The 18,812-nt window shown below is 50.1% G+C and overlaps 1 protein-coding gene across 1 annotated transcript in view; it reads left to right on the forward strand.

Annotated features, from left to right (window-relative positions):
- FANCM (FA complementation group M) overlaps positions 1-18,812 on the forward strand; it is a 111,465-nt gene that overhangs the window by 57,606 nt on the left and 35,047 nt on the right. Inside the window, exons 10-13 of the mRNA XM_060261362.1 lie at positions 2,397-2,603; positions 6,210-6,444; positions 12,732-12,889; positions 14,870-15,022. Of these exons, the coding sequence (XP_060117345.1) occupies positions 2,397-2,603; positions 6,210-6,444; positions 12,732-12,889; positions 14,870-15,022 (753 nt within the window). The remainder of the gene's footprint in view (positions 1-2,396; positions 2,604-6,209; positions 6,445-12,731; positions 12,890-14,869; positions 15,023-18,812) is intronic.

Consider the following 18,812-nt stretch of genomic DNA (forward strand, 5'->3'; position numbering starts at 1 on the left):
ACAGGGTGTCTGTTGTGGGGGAGGAAGGGAAAGGAGATTGTAGGCTGCTCTGAGACTCTGTCCTTGAAAGAGCAGCTGCTGTGAGAGCCCTCTCCAGCCCCACCCACCTCACAGGGTGTCTGTTGTGGGGGGAGAAGATATAGGAGATTTTGAGCCACTCTGAGACTCTAATTCAGAGAGAAGGGTGGGGTATAAATCTGTGGTCTTCTTCAGTGATTAGCAGTTCATCTTTCAAACCCTGCCTTTTGGTGCAGTGGTTAAGTGTGCAGACTCTTATCTGGGAGAACCGGGCTTGATTCCCCACTCCTCCACTTGCAGCTGCTGGAATGGCCTTGGGTCAGCCATAGCTCTCTTATCTGTGAGAACCGGGTTTGATTCCCCACTCCTTCACTTGCAGCTGCTGGAATGGCCTTGGGTCAGCCATAGCTCTGTTATCTGGGAGAACCGGGTTTGATTCCCCACTCCTCCACTTGCACCTCCTGGAATGGCCTTGGGTCAGCCAGAGCTCTCTTATCTGGGAGAACCGGGTTTGATTCCCCACCCCTCCACTTGCACCTGCTGGAATGGCCTTGGGTCAGCCAGCGCTCTCTTATCTGGGAGAACCGGGTTTGATTCCCCACTCCTCCACTTGCAGCTGCTGGAATGGCCTTGGGTCAGCCATGCTATTGCCAGGTCCAACTCGCCCACTAGGCAAACTAGGTGGTTGCCTAGGGTGCCAGGAAGGTGGGAACGCTGAATTGGGCACCCCTCCGGTGTTTTACCTGCCTCTTCCGCCAGCAACCATCACCACTGCCGCCGCACCTTTCCCTTCCCATCCCTTTGCCTCCCCTCCATTGCACCCCCCCCTCTTCGAGGGCACCCCTACCCCCTCCTTTCCTTCCCGTCGCCTCCTCTCCCTGCACAATTAGAGCACATTGCGCCTGGGCTCTGACAGCTGCGACGCAGAGTGCATCTTATCTTTAGAAGGATGCACTGGAGAAGGCTTGGCTCCCCCTCCCTTCCGGTTCCGGAAAAGAGGGAGGAGAAACCTCCAGCCCGTTCCTTGAACACCGCGTTGCAGCTGGCAGGGCCCACGCACGACGTGCTCTGATCACACATGATGGGGAGGCGAAGGACAGGAAAAGAGGGGGCGCCCTGAGGGGGTGTGACAGATTGCGGGGGCGGTGGTGGGCGGTTATTGCAGGAGCTGCAGGGCTACAAGCTGGTTGGGTTCACGATTGACTTTCCAGTTCACTTTGTGGTTCAGCCACAAATCACGAACTGCATTTTTTTTCAATTTGCCCATCCTTACACATAGACAGAATGCTCAGTGGGGTGCTCAGTGAGAGGGCTTCTAGTGTCCTGTCCCCACTAATGGACCTCCTGATGGCACCTGGGTTTTTTTGGCCACTGTGTGACACAGAGTGTGGGACTGGAGGGGCCATTGGCCTGATCCAACAGGGCTTCTCTTATGTGACACAGAGTGTTGGACTGGAGGGGCCATTGGCCTGATCCAACAGGGCTTCTCTTATGTTCTTATGTGACACGCAGTGTTGGACTGGAGGGGCCACTGGCCTGATCCAACAGGGCTTCTCTTATGTGACACAGAGTGTTGGACTGGATGGGCCATTGGCCTGATCCAACATGGCTTCTCCTATGTTCTTATGTGACACAGAGTGTTGGACTGGAGGGGCCATTGGCCTGATCCAACAGGGCTTCTCTTATGTTCTTATGTGACACTGAGTGTTGGACTGGAGGGGCCATTGGCCTGATCCAACATGGCTTCTCTTATGATCTTATGTGACACAGAGTGTTGGACTGGAGGGGCCATTGGCCTGATCCCACAGGGCTTCTCTTATGTTCTTATGTGACACAGAGTGTTTGACTGGATGGGCCACTGGCCTGATCCAACAGGGCTTCTCTTATGTTCTTATGTGACACAGAGTGTTGGACTGGAGGGGCCATTGGCCTGATCCAACATGGCTTCTCTTATGTTCTTATGTGACACAGAGTGTTGGACTGGAGGGGCCATCGGCCTGATCCAACATGGCTTCTCTTATGTTCTTATGTGACACAGAGTGTTGGACTGGAGGGGCCATTGGCCTGATCCAACATGGCTTGTCTTATGTTCTTATGTGACACAGAGTGTTGGACTGGAGGGGCCACTGGCCTGATCCAACAGGGCTTCTCTTATGTTTTTATTTGACACAGAGTGTTGGACTGGAGGGGCCATTGGCCTGATCCAACATGGCTTCTCTTACATTCTTATGTGACACAGAGTGTTTGACTGGATGGGCCACTGGCCTGATCCAACATGGCTTCTCTTATGTTCTTCTATCTGGGGCAGTGATGCTCTGTCTTCTTGGAAGAGAGCTCCGTAAAGCAGAATTTCAAGCATTTCAATCCTTTTTTCTTAGGTGGTGAAACGGTTTCGTGCAGGTGGCTACAACACGTTGGTCTCCACATGCGTAGGAGAAGAAGGGCTAGACATTGGAGAAGTTGATCTCATTGTCTGCTTTGATGCTCAGAAAAGCCCAATCCGTCTTGTCCAGCGAATGGGCCGAACTGGACGCAAGCGGCAAGGCCGAATAGTCGTCATCCTTTCGGAAGGACGGGAAGAGCGGGTGAGCTGAGCAGACATAAAGAAGTTCATCCATCTATCACGCCCAGCAGCAAGACGTACATGGAAACTGTTAATTTGATCCTTCTTACCTTCCCAGCAACATTCACCCAAATCTATTTGCTGCTGTATCAGTGAGAGATAAGAAACTGAAAGATACAGCATCAGACCAATGGTTTTGTGGACTTGAATGTGCTTATGTGACTAGTCAGAAAAGTGTCCTTGCTTAAATAAAGATAATATAAACCATTATTGGGGGCGGAGGAAATACTGATTTTAATTATTATTCATTATAGAGAGCTTCAAGAAGGGATTGGATAAGTATATGGAGCAGAGGTCCATCAGTGGCTATTAGCCGCAGCGTATTGTTGGAATTCTCTGTCTGGGGCAGTGATGCTCTGTATTCTTGGTGCTTGCGGGCAGCAACAGTGGAAGGGCTTCTAGTGTCTTGGCCCCACTGATGGACCTCCTGAAGGCACCTGGGTTTTTTTGGCCACTGCGTGACACAGAGTGTTGGACTGGATGGGCCATTGGCTTGATCCAACATGGCTTCTCTTATGTTCTTATGTCTGGGGCAGTGATGCTCTGTATTCTTGGTGCTTTGGAGGGGCTACAGTGGGAAGTCTTCTAGTGTCCTGGCCCCAGTGATGGACCTCCTGAAGGCACCTGGGTTTTTTTGACCACTACGTGACACAAAGTGTTGGACTGGATGGTCCAACATGGCTTCTCTTATGTTCTTATGTCTAGAGCAGGGTTGCTCTGTCTTCTTGGTGCTTGAGGGGAGCAAGAGTGGAAGGGCTTCTAGTGTCCTGGCCCCACTGATGGACCTCCTGAAGGCACCTGGGTTTTTTTGGCCACTGCGTAACACAGAGTGTTGGACTGGATGGGCCATTGGCTTGATCCAACATGGCTTCTCTTATGTTCTTGTGTCTGGGGCAGTGATGCTCTGTATTCTTGGTGCTTTGGAGGGGCAACAGTGGGAAGTCTTCTAGTGTCCTGGCCCCACTGATGGACCTCCTGAAGGCACCTGGGTTTTTTTGACCACTAGGTGACACAAAGTGTTGGACTGGATGGTCCAACATGGCTTCTCTTATGTTCTTATGTCTAGAGCAGGGATGCTCTGTCTTCTTGGTGCTTGAGGGGGGCAAGAGTGGAAGGGCTTCTAGTGTCCTGGCCCCACTGATGGACCTCCTGAAGGCACCTGGGGTTTTTTGGCCACTGCGTCACACAGAGTGTTGGACTGGATGGTCCAACATGGCTTCTCTTATGTTCTTATTTGGATCCATTTAAGACTGAATGGTATTTATGCAAAATTTCAGAGGGTGCAGCATAAGTTTCTTAGGCATCTAACTTTTGATCTTAGAAAGCAATGTGCTTTCTTTTAACCTTAACTCTTGTCACCCCAAATCGGTAAATTGTAAAAGTGGATCACGTCTGCTGTTTTTTGTCGACTGGTGCTGATTAGAATCAACACCTAAGAAGTATTTCTCAGTGTTCCTTTCTGCTTTCACGCTGATTCATGCAGACAAAAGAACGAGGGGTAGAAAGGGCTGCTTCACAGCAGACTGCAACTTTTCAAAATGTTCCTTGGGTCACAGACCCCACGCGAAGAACTTCAAGGCCGGTTTAAAACGCAATCCTTATTTGGCTGGACAAAGTCTGAGTCCGGTCAGGCACCTTTAAGACCAAGGGAGGGACAGTGGCTCAGTGGTAGAGCATCTGCTTGGGAAGCAGAAGGTCCCAGGTTCAATCCCTGGCATCTCCAAAAAGGGTCCAGGCACATAGGTGTGAAAAACCTCAGCTTGAGACCCTGGAGAGCAGGGGAGGGACAGTGGCTCAGTGGTAGAGCATCTGCTTGGGAAGCAGAAGGTCCCAGGTTCAATCCCTGGCATCTCCAAAAAGGGTCCAGGCACATAGGTGTGAAAAACCTCAGCTTGAGACCCTGGAGAGCAGGGGAGGGACAGTGGCTCAGTGGTAGAGCATCTGCTTGGGAAGCAGAAGGTCCCAGGTTCAATCCCTGGCATCTCCAAAAAAGGTCCAGGCACATAGGTGTGAAAAACCTCAGCTTGAGACCCTGGAGAGCAGGGGAGGGACAGTGGCTCAGTGGTAGAGCATCTGCTTGGGAAGCAGAAGGTCCCAGGTTCAATCCCTGGCATCTCCAAAAAGGGTCCAGGCAAATAGGTGTGAAAAACCTCAGCTTGAGACCCTGGAGAGCAGGGGAGGGATGGTGGCTCAGTGGTAGAGCATCTGCTTGGGAAACAGAAGGTCCCAGGTTCAATCCCCGGCATCTCCAACTAAAAAGGGTCCAGGCAAGTAGGCATGAAAAACCTCAGCTTGAGACCCTGGAGAGCCACTGCTGGTCAGGGGAGGGATGGTGGCTCAGTGGTAGAGCATCTGCTTGGGAAGCAGAAGGTCCCAGGTTCAATCCCTGGCATCTCCAACTCAAAAGGGTCCAGGCAAGTAGGTGTGAAAAACCTCAGCTTGAGACCCTGGAGAGCCGCTGCCAGTCTGAGGAGACAAGACTGACTTTGATGGACCCAGCGTCTGATTCAGTAGAAGGCAGCTTCATAGGTTCAACCAAGTTTTATTCTGGGTATCAGCTTTGTTCTCCTGCTTCAGGCCCCACCCACCTGAATCTCATTTGGCACAGTTACCTGTGACCACGCCCAGTGAAGGCAATGAGATTTTTTCCATGGGGGTTATTTCTGTTTGAGATTGTTGCTATGTTGACTTGCAGAGTGGCTTTTGGTGCAGTGGTTGAGTGCACAGACTCTTATCTGGGAGAACCAGGTTTGATTTCCCGCTCCTCCACTTGCAGCTGCTGGAATGGCCTTGGGTCAGCCATAGCTCTCTTATCTGGGAGAACCGGGTTGGATTCCCCACTCCTCCACTTGCACCTGCTGGAATGGCCTTGGGTCAGCCAGAGCTCTCTTATCTGGGAGAACCAGGTTTGATTCCCCACTCCTCCACTTGCACCTGCTGGAATGGCCTTGGGTCAGCCAGAGCTCTCTTATCTGGGAGAACCAGGTTGGATTCCCCACTCCTCCACTTGCAGCTGCTGGAATGGCCTTGGGTCAGCCAGAGCTCTCTTATGTGGGAGAACTGGGTTTGATTCCCCACTCCTCCACTTGCCCCTGCTGGAATGGCCTTGGGTCAGCCAGAGCTCTCTTATCTGGGAGAACCAGGTTTGATTCCCCACTCCTCCCCTTGCAGCTGCTGGAATAGCCTTGGGTCAGCCAGAGCTCTCGCAGAGCTGTCCTTGAAAGGGCAGCTTCTGTCAGAGCTCTCTCAGCCTCCCCTACCTCACAGGGTGTCTGTTGTGGGGGAGGAAAGTAAAGAAGATTGCAAGCCGCTCTGAGACTCTGAGATTCAGAGTGAAGGGCAGGGTATAAATCCAATATCATCTTCTTCTTCTTTGTGTTTTAAAGGGGTTTGCAGTTTGGAACCAGGAAGCAACTAAAATATTGTAGTTGCTAAATAAAAGTTGGTGGTAGTTCTCAAAAAACCCCTTAACATTGCTTGTCCATATGGAAGGCCTCCTTATTTTGATCGGTAAGAACAGAGTGCAGGTAACCAATAGAGTAACTTCTACATTGTATTCCTTTTTCAGACTTACAACCAAAGCCAGTCGAATAAAAGAAGCCTTTTCAAAGCCATTTCTGAGAACAAAGTACTCCGCTTTTACCAGCACAGCCCACGGATGATTCCTGAAGGCGTCAACCCCAAGATGCACCGGATGCTGATCACACCCCCAGCATGTGAGCAAGACCATTCCCCGCCCAGCCCCACAGGCGGAAGAGCCCTCTCCCTGCAGCAGAAGTGGCTTCCCGGTTACGCTGGCGCTGGTAAGCTGCGGTGGCCTTCATGGTTTTTGTGCTGACACCAAGGTGATTTTTCCCTCTCTGAAATTTGCATTCACCCGTTGACATTGATTGGCAGTAGATTTGTGGCAGAAAAATGCAGTATTTTTATATGCCGAAAAGAAGATGATGATATTGGATTTATATCCCGCCCTCCACTCCGAAGAGTCTCAGAGCAGCTCGCAATCTCCTTTCCCTTCCTCCCCCACAACAGACCCCCTGTGAGGTAGATGGAGATATTGGATTTATATCCCACCCTCCACTCCGAAGAGTTTAAGAGGCTCACTATCTCCTTTCCCTTCCTCCCCCACAACAGACACCCTGTGAGGTAGATGAAGATATTGGATTTATATCCCGCCCTCCACTCCGAAGAGTCTCAGAGCGGCTCACAATCTCCTTTCCCTTCCTCCCCCACAACAGACACCCTGTGAGGTAGATGAAGATATTGGATTTATATCCCGCCCTCCACTCCGAAGAGTCTCAGAGCAGCTCGCAATCTCCTTTCCCTTCCTCCCCCACAACAGACACCCTGTGAGGTAGATGGAGATATTGGATTTATATCCCACCCTCCACTCCGAAGAGTTTAAGAGGCTCACTATCTCCTTTCCCTTCCTCCCCCACAACAGACACCCTGTGAGGTAGATGAAGATATTGGATTTATATCCCGCCCTCCACTCCGAAGAGTCTCAGAGCGGCTCACAATCTCCTTTCCCTTCCTCCCCCACAACAGACACCCTGTGAGGTAGATGAAGATATTGGATTTATATCCCGCCCTCCACTCCGAAGAGTCTCAGAGCAGCTCGCAATCTCCTTTCCCTTCCTCCCCCACAACAGACACCCTGTGAGGTAGATGAAGATATTGGATTTATATCCCGCCCTCCACTCCGAAGAGTCTCAGAGCAGCTCACAATCTCCTTTCCCTTCCTCCCCCACAACAGACACCCTGTGAGGTAGATGAAGATATTGGATTTATATCCCGCCCTCCACTCCGAAGAGTCTCAGAGCAGCTCGCAATCTCCTTTCCCTTCCTCCCCCACAACAGACACCCTGTGAGGTAGATGAAGATATTGGATTTATATCCCGCCCTCCACTCCGAAGAGTCTCAGAGCGGCTCACAATCTCCTTTCCCTTCCTCCCCCACAACAGACACCCTGTGAGGTAGATGAAGATATTGGATTTATATCCCGCCCTCCACTCCGAAGAGTCTCAGAGCAGCTCGCAATCTCCTTTCCCTTCCTCCCCCACAACAGACACCCTGTGAGGTAGATGATGATATTGGATTTATATCCCGCCCTCCACTCTGAAGAGTCTCAGAGCGGCTCACAATCTCCTTTCCCTTCCTCCCCCACAACAGACACCCTGTGAGGTAGATGAAGATATTGGATTTATATCCCGCCCTCCACTCCGAAGAGTCTCAGAGCGGCTCACAATCTCCTTTCCCTTCCTCCCCCACAACAGACACCCTGTGAGGTAGATGAAGATATTGGATTTATATCCCGCCCTCCACTCCGAAGAGTCTCAGAGCAGCTCGCAATCTCCTTTCCCTTCCTCCCCCACAACAGACACCCTGTGAGGTAGATGAAGATATTGGATTTATATCCCGCCCTCCACTCCGAAGAGTCTCAGAGCGGCTCACAATCTCCTTTCCCTTCCTCCCCCACAACAGACACCCTGTGAGGTAGATGAAGATATTGGATTTATATCCCGCCCTCCACTCCGAAGAGTCTCAGAGCGGCTCACAATCTCCTTTCCCTTCCTCCCCCACAACAGACACCCTGTGAGGTAGATGAAGATATTGGATTTATATCCCGCCCTCCACTCCGAAGAGTCTCAGAGCAGCTCGCAATCTCCTTTCCCTTCCTCCCCCACAACAGACACCCTGTGAGGTAGATGAAGATATTGGATTCATATCCTGCCCTCCACTCCGAAGATTCTCAGAGCAGCTCACAATCTCCTTTACCTTCCTCCCCCACAACAGACACCCTGTGAGGTGGGTGTGGCTGAGAGGGCTCTCACAGCAGCTGCCATTTCAAGGACAACCTCTGCCAGAGCTCTGGCTGACCCAAGGCCATTCCAATAGCTGCAAGTGGAGGAGTGGGGAATCCAACCCGGTTCTCCCAGATAAGAGTCTGCACACTTAACCACTACACCAAACTTGATTAACAGGATTCAGGTGTGGTGATCTGCTGGCTTAGGTTCAAGGTAGAGACGGGACTATGGAGGAGAAACTAAGCCACAGCAAAGGAAAAAGAAAAAAAAAACTCCGTGTAAAACACAATTCTGACTTGCTATGAATAATAAATGACAAAATACAAAAAGAGTATCAACAGTACACAGCATCTCAGTCGTGCACAAAGTTAAAACCTCTTAAGTTTCCCAATGCTCCTACTGTCCTTATGTGGCTTAAAGCCGCTATATTATATTTATTGCGATGTTTTTGGAAAAAAGGTCCAATGGAGAACGGGTCCACTTTGCAAGCCATTTTGGATCTCAGAAACTTCTTCTGGGAACCAATCTTGCGTGCTGTGTGCAATTTTCTAGGTCCAGTAGTGCCAAAAATTATTCAGTCATCAGCCATGTCAGTCCAAAATTCCTAGCTTTCTCTAATTTTCCCACTTAAAGGCAGGCGTCCAGACTACCCCTGAATAGCTCAGGATCAGAGGCAGACTAGCCCTGAATAACTCTTTCTGGGGGTAAATGCCACCCTTACTGGAGCAGTCTGGATGTAATCCAGTAGATACATCCAAGTGGGTATGAAGCAGTTGAACAAAGCAGGAGCCAAGGTGCACCTTTAAGACCAACCAAGTTCTATTCAGAACATCAGTTTTCGTGTGCTCTCTAAGCACACTTCATTAGACGTGGGGATCAGGCGTTGTGGGCTGTAATACAAGCAGTTTGTTGAGTGAGTCTGCAGACTGGTCACATGGTAATGCAGTGTGGCTTGGCCATTTGGTCTGGAGAGCCATAAAAGGTAATAAAGAAGAAGAAGAAGATATTGGATTTCTATCCCACCCTCCACTCCGAAGAGTCTCAGAGCGGCTCACAATCTCCTTTCCCTTCCTCCCCCACAACAGACACCCTGTGAGGTAGATGAAGATATTGGATTTATATCCCGCCCTCCACTCCAAAGAGTCTCAGAGCGGCTCACAATCTCCTTTACCTTCCTCCCCCACAACAGACACCCTGTGAGGTGGGTGGGGCTGGAGAGGGCTCTCACAGCAGCTGCCCTTTCAAGGACAACCTCTGCCAGAGCTATGGCTGACCCAAGGCCATGCCAGCAGCTGCGAGTGGAGGAGTGGGGAATCCAACCCGGTTCTCCCAGATAAGAGAGCTATGGCTGACCCAAGGCCATGCCAGCAGCTGCGAGTGGAGGAGTGGGGAATCCAACCCGGTTCTCCCAGATAAGAGAGCTATGGCTGACCCAAGGCCATGCCAGCAGCTGCGAGTGGAGGAGTGGGGAATCCAACCCGGTTCTCCCAGATAAGAGAGCTCTGGCTGACCCAAGGCCATGCCAGCAGCTGCGAGTGGAGGAGTGGGGAATCAAACCCGGTTCTCCCAGATAAGAGTCCGCACACTTAACCACTACACCAAACTGGCTCTATGCCAATTGGTGCTTCTGCAAATCTAGGTGAATCCTAGTTGCAGTCCACCTAATTTACGTATCAACATCAATCTATACATTTTAAACATCATTCTAGTCTGCCATTAGAAAACATACAAGAATACATAAAATGAAAATGGGTTAGGTATGTGTAATGAGATAAATTGCCAATATCCCTCATTTGAGTATGTCAATATAAAACATTATTCTGATACACTATTATAAAAGAGAGGATAGAGAGGATGTTGTGGAATTGTTTTCTGTGGCCCCAGAATGTAGGACCAGAACCAGTGGGTTGAAATTAAATCAAAAGAGTTTCCAACTCAACGTTAAGAAGAACTTCCTGACCGTTAGAGCGGTTCCTCAGTGGAACAGGCTTCCTCGGGAGGTGGTGGGCTCTCCTTCCTTGGAGGTTTTTCAACAGAGGCTGAATGGCCATCTGACAGCAATGAAGATCCTGTGGATTTAGGGGGAGGTGTTTGTGAGTTTCCTGCATTGTGCCGGGGGTTGGACTAGATGACCCTGGAGGTCCCTTCCAACTCTAGGATTCTTCAGGAGGTGGTGGGCTCTCTTTCCTTGGAGGTTTCTAAGCAGAGGCTAGATGGCCATCTGACAGCAATAAAGATCCTGTGAATATAGGGGGAGGTGTTTGTGAGTTTCCTGCACTGTGCAGGGAGTTGGACTAGATGAACCTGGAGGTCCCTTCCAGCTCTAGGATTCTATGAAATGCATTGGAATACTGTGGATGTTTAGTGTCTGTCGAATGAAGAGAAGTGGAACACAACAGACTAGAAAGAACATGGCAGAAAGCACAAAAGACGTGGCTCTAGGCATGCCCAATTTGCGGTCGAAGTTCTGTACAAATTGCATTCTGGGAAAGGGATCTGGGGTAGAGATGAAAACTACAGGCTCCTTTTTGAGTAGGCCAGCACTGTCCTTGTCACAAAGAAGGAAGCCAGACGCATGAGGGAACAAAACCGCCCCCCGCTCAGCCACCTCAGCCACCTACCGGAAGAATTGTCTATTGATGCACGGAGTCTGCAGAGGTGGCCCTCTTTTGTAGCTCAGTGCCAAGCGAATCGCAAGCCTCTGAGGTTAGCGAAGCGGCCTTCCCCTGCTCGGTGAAGTGTTTACAATTCCCGCTGCCAGCATCCGCTGCAAAGATCAAGGCTGCCCTGTACTTCAGAGCGAGGGAGCCTTCGGATTCAGTACGGCACGGAAGGCATTGGGGAGGGCCTGTGCCCCTCCGAGCGGGCGTGGCAAAGAGTCTCCTCAGATACAAGAAGAGCCTGACTGCGCTGTGAGGGAAGGGCTGCGTAGCCCAGGTATTCCAGTTGTCCTGCTAGGGAGCCTCTCAAAGCCAGCATTCCTAGACAAAGCAAGCAGATTCTCCGGAGTCTTAAGAATTTCTAGCTTGTGGCGCAGGCTGGGTGGGGCCAGGGACAGAAAAGCACTTCTTAAAAAATGAAGAGTCAGCGGCATGTAGTTCTAGGATCTTTTTAAAAGGCCACAGACAGTGTGAGAACCAGTTTGGTGTAGTGTTGAAGTGTGCAGGCTCTTATCTGCAGAGCTATGGCTGACCCAAGGCCATTCCAGCAGGTGCAAGTGGAGTAGTGGGGAATCGAACCCGGTTCTCCCAGATAAGAGAGCTGTGGCTGACCCAAGGCTATTCCAGCAGGTGCAGGTGGAGGAGTGGGGAATCAAACCCGGTTCTCCCAGATAAGAGAGCTCTGGCTGACCCAAGGCCATTCCAGCAGGTGCAGGTGGGGGAGTGGGAAATCAAACCCGGTTCTCCCAGATAAGAGAGCTCTGGCTGACCCAAGGCCATTCCAGCAGGTGCAAGTGGAGGAGTGGGGAATCAAACCCGGTTCTCCCAGATAAGAGAGCTCTGGCTGACCCAAGGCCATTCCAGCAGGTGCAGGTGGGGGAGTGGGGAATCAAACCCGGTTCTCCCAGATAAGAGAGCTCTGGCTGACCCAAGGCCATGCTAGCAGGTGCAAGTGGAGGAGTGGGGAATCAAACCCGGTTCTCCCAGATAAGAGAGCTCTGGCTGACCCAAGGCCATTCCAGCAGGTGCAAGTGGAGTAGAGGGGAATCGAACCCGGTTCTCCCATATAAGAGTGCTCTGGCTGACCCAAGGCCATTCCAGCAGGTGCAAGTGGAGGAGTGGGGAATCAAACCCGGTTCTCCCAGATAAGAGAGCTCTGGCTTACCCAAGGCCATTCCAGCAGCTGCAAGTGGAGGAGTGCGGACGCAAACCTGGTTCTCCCATATAAGAGAGCTCTGGCTGACCCAAGGCCATTCCAGCAGCTGCAAGTGGAGGAGTGGGGAATCAAACCCAGTTCTCCCAGATAAGAGAGCTCTGGCTGACCCAAGGCCATTCCAGCAGCTGCAAGAGGAGGAGTGGGGAATCAAACCCGGTTCTCCCAGATAACGGTACACGCACTTAACCACTACACCAAACTGGCTCTTTCTGTCTTCCGTGTGTAGTCCGGTCCACTTTTCAGCATGGGCCAGCAGAAACCAAACACCCATATTGTGAACACAAGAATTACAGAGAAGTCCACAGGCAAACAGTGACAGTTGTCTCTGTGTAAGATGTTTTATTGAGAAGAAAAATGTTCTAAAGCCAGCCTTTGCTTGTCTTTTCTCCCTCCCCCTCGACTCACAGGCGCAAAGCAAACCGATTCATCTGAAAGTTGGTATCTTACAGCAGAAGAGTTTGAAGTGTGGAAGAAATCATACAGAGTGAAAGCTGAGGATGGAATCAAACAACCAGTTATGCCTCGATGCAGTTTTGAAACACTAGAAGACGGCGTGGAGAAAACGGTGAGTCGGACTTTGATGGATCCTTCTGACATGTGAGTAGTTCTGGTCTGAAGCAGAACTGTCCCAGGAAACCCTCTTCAGTCAGGAAAAAAAACTAGCTTAACTTGGGGTTAAACTAGCTTAACGTGGGGGTGCATTAAAGAGAAGGAGCTGGGTGGAATTGCCTGCCTTTCTACCGGCAAGTTCCAAGCTTCTGATTGGCCGCTTGAATCCGGCATGCATCTCATCCTCCTTAATGTTTGAATGCGTCTTAAAGAGGGGTCTGAAAATAAGCAACATCAAATATGGCCCAGAGAAATGGAATGGCGCGTGTTGATTTTGAGCTTTCGTAGTATTAAAGGGAAGGCTGCTCAGGATTTCCACATCTGTGAGACCACCGCACACCACCGTTAAGGTGCCTGAACTTTCTTATCTGGGGCAGTGATGCTCTGTATTCTTGGTGCATGGTGGGGGGACAGTGGGAGGGCTTCTAGTGTCCTGGCTGCACTGATGGACCTCCTAATGGCACCTGGGTTTTTTGGTCACTGTGTGACACAGAGTGTTGGACTGGAGGGGCCATTGGCCTGATCCAACGTGACTTCTCTTATGTTCTCTGACGGTCCAACAGGAAAAGTTATGCTCTTGCTTTATTGTGGAACATAGTGGTGTTTCTCTAAAAATGAAATTAAAAACCCTGGTGGACATATGGACATATGAAGCTGCCTTATACTGAATCAGACCCTGGGTCCATCAAAGGCAGTCTTGTCTACTCAGACTGGCAGTGGCTCTCCAGGGTCTCAAGCTGAGGTTTTTCACACCTATTTGCCTGGACCCTTTTTTTGGAGATGCCGGGGATTGAACCTGGGACCTTCTGCTTCCCAAGCAGATGCTCCACCACTGAGCCACAGCCCCATTCATGGCTCTCCAGGGTCTCAAGCTGAGGTTTTTCACACCTATTTGCCTGGACCCTTTTTTGGAGATGCCAGGGATTGAACCTGGGACCTTCTGCTTCCCAAGCAGATGCTCTACCACTGAGCCACTGTCCCTCCCCAAACATAACCTATAGTCCAGGGGTGTCAAACTTATTTATTATGAGGGTTTGATCTGACATAAATAAGACCTTGTTGGGCCAGGCCATGTGTGTTCCTATTTAAGGTTAGGTAGCAGAGATATAAACTTTACAAAGGACAAAGAAAAACACAGTTAAAGATTTTTTTTTAAATCTTAAAACATTAGCACTCGTTGGCCTTAAAGGTACTTTCTTTGTATTTCTCTCATGGGATCCAGGAAACTGGGCAAAGGAAGCTCTGGCTCTTTCCCTCCTTCCCCGGGGCACCAGGACAGGAAGGAGCCTCAGCCAATAGAAGGAAGAGAGGCTTGGCTCAGTAGCTCTGCTGTGCAATTCAGAGAGCCTGGCAAAGCAAGCTCCCACCCTTCCACCACAAGGGAAGAGCTTAAGCCAATGGAGAAAACGGAGGCCTTGCTCTGTAGCTCCTGTGCGATTGAGCAAGTCTGGCAAAACAAGCTGTGATGCAGAAGGAAGTAAGAGAGGGAGAAAGAAGCAGCCAGTTGCTCAGGGGCCTCCTAGGAGCCCTCCGGGGGCCTGATTTGGCCCCCAGGCCGCATATTTGACACCCCTGATCTATGCAATGCCTAGACGATATGCATGACGCAGTTTATATGCAGTAATTCAAGGCTTTCACCCTTTTTCTGGCAAATCAGTGCAAGAAAACCCTCATTTCATTTTATTTATTCACTTCATTTCTTTTTAAAATCACTGAGACTCAAGGTAGAGTACAGAACTATAAAAAGCAACACAACACGTACAGTTGTACATCGTGAAGTGTGCAATGAAACTGAGTTACACAATTAAGCAACACTGAAACAGAAACGTCACATCAACTTTTAACGGAGACGGTTCTTTTCACTAATCTGAAACTCGAGGCCATTTGTATCTTGCTGGCTTAGAACTGATTATCCCTTCTGTTTTTGAAATCCCAGGACCTGCGAGCCGAAGAGGTTCATGAGCTGTCTCTGACAGAGTGGAGACTTTGGCAGAACCGTCCTTTCCCTACTCGCTTGGTGGATCACTCGGATCGCTGCCTCAACTTCATTAGCGTGATGAAAGTGATAGAGCAGATGAGATACGAAGAGGTAGGTCGACAGTCTGTAGACCCACTTGCCTCCTCATTGAGCAGGGATGGAGAAGGTAGAGAAGGAAGTCCTTTGCTCCCTTTCTCACAATACAAGAACTCGTGGGCATTCAATGAAATTGCTGAGGAGTCGGGTTAAAATGGATAGAAGGAAGTCCTTCTTCACCCAAAGGGTGATTAACACGTGGAATTCACTGCCACAGGAGGTGGTGGTGGCTACAAGCATAGCCAGCTTCAAAAGAGGATTGGAGAAACATATGGAGCAGAGGTCCATCAGTGGCTATTAGCCACAGTGTGTGTGTGTGTATTTTGGCCACTGTGTGATACAGAGTGTTGGACTGGATGGGCCAGTGGCCTGATCCAACAGGGCTTCTCTTATGTGACACAGAGTGTTGGACTGGATGGGCCCTTGGCCTGATCCAACATGGCTTCTCTTATGTTCTTATGTGACACAGAGTATTGGACTGGAGGGGCCATTGGCCTGATGTAACATGGCTTCTCTTATGTTCTTATGTGACACAGAGTGTTGGACTGGAGGGGCCTCTGGCCTGATCCAACATGGCTTCTCTTATATGACACAGAGTGTTGGACTGGAGGGGCCTCTGGCCTGATCCAACATGGCTTCTCTTATGTTCTTCTGTGACACAGAGTGTTGGACTGGATGGGCCATTGGCCTGATCCAACAGGGTTTCTCTTATGTTCTTATGTGACTCAGAGTGTTGGACTGGAAGGGCCACTGGCCTGATCCAACAGGGCTTCTCTTATGTTCTTCTGTGACACAGAGTGTTGGACTGGATGGGCCATTGGCCTGATTCAACAGGGTTTCTCTTATGTTCTTATGTGACTCAGAGTGTTGGACTGGAGGGGCCTCTGGCCTGATCCAACATGGCTTCTCTTATATGACACAGAGTGTTGGACTGGAGGGGCCTCTGGCCTGATCCAACATGGCTTCTCTTATATGACACAGAGTGTTGGACTGGATGGGCCATTGGCCTGATCCAACAGGGCTTTTCTTATGTTCTTATGTGACACAGAGTGTTGGACTGGAGGGGCCACTGGCCTGATCCAACAGGGCTTCTCTTATGTTCTTCTGTGACACAGAGAGTTGGACTGGAGGGGCCATTGGCCTGATCCAACATGGCTTCTCTTATGTTCTTCTGTGACACAGAGTGTTGGACTGGAGGGGCCACTGGCCTGATCCAACAGGGCTTCTCTTATGTTCTTCTGTGACACAGAGCGTTGGACTGGAGGGGCCATTGGCCTGATCCAACAGGGCTTCTCTTATGTTCTTCTGTGATACAGAGTGTTGGACTGGATGGGTCATTGGCCTGATCCAACATGGCTTCTCTTTTGGGACCCCACTGCTGACCAACGTTCCCTCTAAGCTGCAAAGCCTTGTGAGCAAAAATTCTACTTTTTCAGCTCCTGACATTGAAGTTGTGAGCTCCTGCAGCAATTATTGTGCTCTGGGGCCAGCCAGAGGTTAAGAATCTGTGAGTTAGCCTTTGGGACGTCCTCCTGTATAACATGGAGTGGATTGCTGAGCAGACAGGTTAAAATGGATAAAAGGAAGTATTTCTTCACCCAAAGGGTGATTAACATGTGGAATTCGCTGCCACAGGAGGTGGTGGCAGCCACAAGTATAGCCACCTTCAAGAGGGGTTTAGATAAAAATATGGAACACAGGTCCATCAGTGGCTATTAGCCACAGTGTATGTGTGTATATATAAATTTTTTTGCCACTGTGTGACACAGAGTGTTGGACTGGATGGGCCATTGGCCTGATCCAACATGGCTTCTCTTATGTTCTTATGTTCTTATGTCATCTAGTCCAACCCCCTGCACAATGCAGGAAACTCACAAACCCTTCCCCCTCAATTCACAGGATCTTCATTGCTGTCAGATGGCCATCTAGCCTCTGTTGAAAAACCTCCAAGGAAGGAGAGCCCACCACCTCCCAAGGAGGAAGCCTGTTCCACTGAGGAACTGCTCTAACAGTCAGAAAGTTCTTCCTAATGCTGAGAACGCTGAGGTGGGACTGGGCTCCTCTCTCTTCTCTGGTCACATGGTTCTGTTGGCTCTGGCCTCTCCCTGCTGGGCTGCGTGTGCTTCTGGATCATCACTTTCCTTTGTCAGAGTCAAACTTGCAATACACTCGGAATGTTGGAGCTTGGGACTCGAGGCGTTGGGTTGGACCCCCACTCCCAAACTGCTGCTGGAAAACTGGGCTAAAACCAATAAAGAAGAAGAAAACTGCAGATTTATATCCCGCCCTTCTCCTTGAATCAGAGACTCAGAGCGGCTTACAATCTCTCATATCTTCTCCCCCCACAACCGACACCCTGTGAAGTGGGTGGGGCTGTGAGAACTCTCCCAGAAGCTGCCCTTTCAAGGACAGAGACTCAGAGCAGCTCACAATATCTTTTTTACCTTCCTCCCTTTCAAGAACAATTTCCGGGGATAGCTATGACTGATCCAAGGCCATTCCAGCAGCTGCAAGTGAAGGAGTGGGGAATCAAACCCAGTTCTCCCAGATAAGAGAGCTCTGGCTGACCCAAGGCCATTCCAGCAGCTGCCAGTGGAGGAGTGGGGAATCAAACCCGGTTCTCCCATATAAGAGTCCACGCACTTCACCACTACACCAAACTGACTCTCTGAAATGAATTTTAACAGGGATAAATGTAAAGTTCTGCATTTAGGTAGGAAAAATCCAGTGTATGGTTATAGGATGGAGCAGACTTGTCCTAGCAGTAGTATGGTGATAGGAAAAACCTTGTGGCCTCTACTTCTAAGTAGACTCTACTTCTAAACAATCTATGGTGGGCTCTCCTTCCTTGGAGGTTTTTCAACAGAGGCTAGATGGCCACTTGACAGCAATGAAGATCCTGTGAATTTAGGGGGAGGCGTTTGTGAGTTTCCTGCATTGTGCAGGGGGTTGGACTAGAAGGTCCCGGAGGTCCCTTCCAACTCTAGGATTCTGTGAAATGCAAAGAGCAAAGGAGGTCAGCCAGACTCACGAAACCCACCCAAACGTAGGATATTCTACTCTATAATCCTATTAGTTACTTTTCTACTAAAGTAAATTATAAAAGGGATTTACAGCGACATCTTTTCTTAAGAAACCCAGTTGCAAGCACAAACTATAATACTGTGTAATGCCACTCACGCAAAGGATAGCAGCAGCCTGGATCATGTAGGAGCTCAGGAAAGGATTTTTCTTGTACCTGGTCGTGGGGAAGGGGAAAGCAAGGCAAGAGGCTGAGCAGATCTCCCTTGTCCTCTCCGAGGCATCTGGGAAGGGGGCTCACTTCGCAACTCGTCTCACTTTCAAGCCAGTTTTGGGGAGAGCGGGTTAGGAACGAAATGAAATAAATATGCAAGAAGTTGAACGTGAGCCTCTTCTGTTGGCCCCCATCCGTTGGCCTTGGAGGCCGTTTGCCAAGTCCATTCCTCTCCGTAGTCCCAGCCCAGGCGTTCCGGAAAGTCAGAGCTCCCTTGGTCAGGTCGTTTTTTGACTGCTGCACCTGGACCAAAGGCCAGCTGTTCTGCTGCATCTGGAATTCTCCAGGAATGCCTGCTCTGACGAGCACCAGCTCACTATTCTATGAAGGAGATTGCAGAAGCGGTTTCTGGGGTTGCCCGGCCAGTCTGCAGGTGAATGGCTAGATTTGAGCCCAGGAGCACCAGATAGAGCAGTGAGAACTGGAGGGGTTGTGCTTTGGACAGCCAGTGTTGTGTAGTGGTTGAGTGCGCGACTCTTCTCTGGGAGAACCGGGTTGGATTCCCCACTC

Source organism: Heteronotia binoei, chromosome 21, assembly GCF_032191835.1.
Source record: "Heteronotia binoei isolate CCM8104 ecotype False Entrance Well chromosome 21, APGP_CSIRO_Hbin_v1, whole genome shotgun sequence".
Lineage (NCBI taxonomy): Eukaryota > Metazoa > Chordata > Lepidosauria > Squamata > Gekkonidae > Heteronotia > Heteronotia binoei.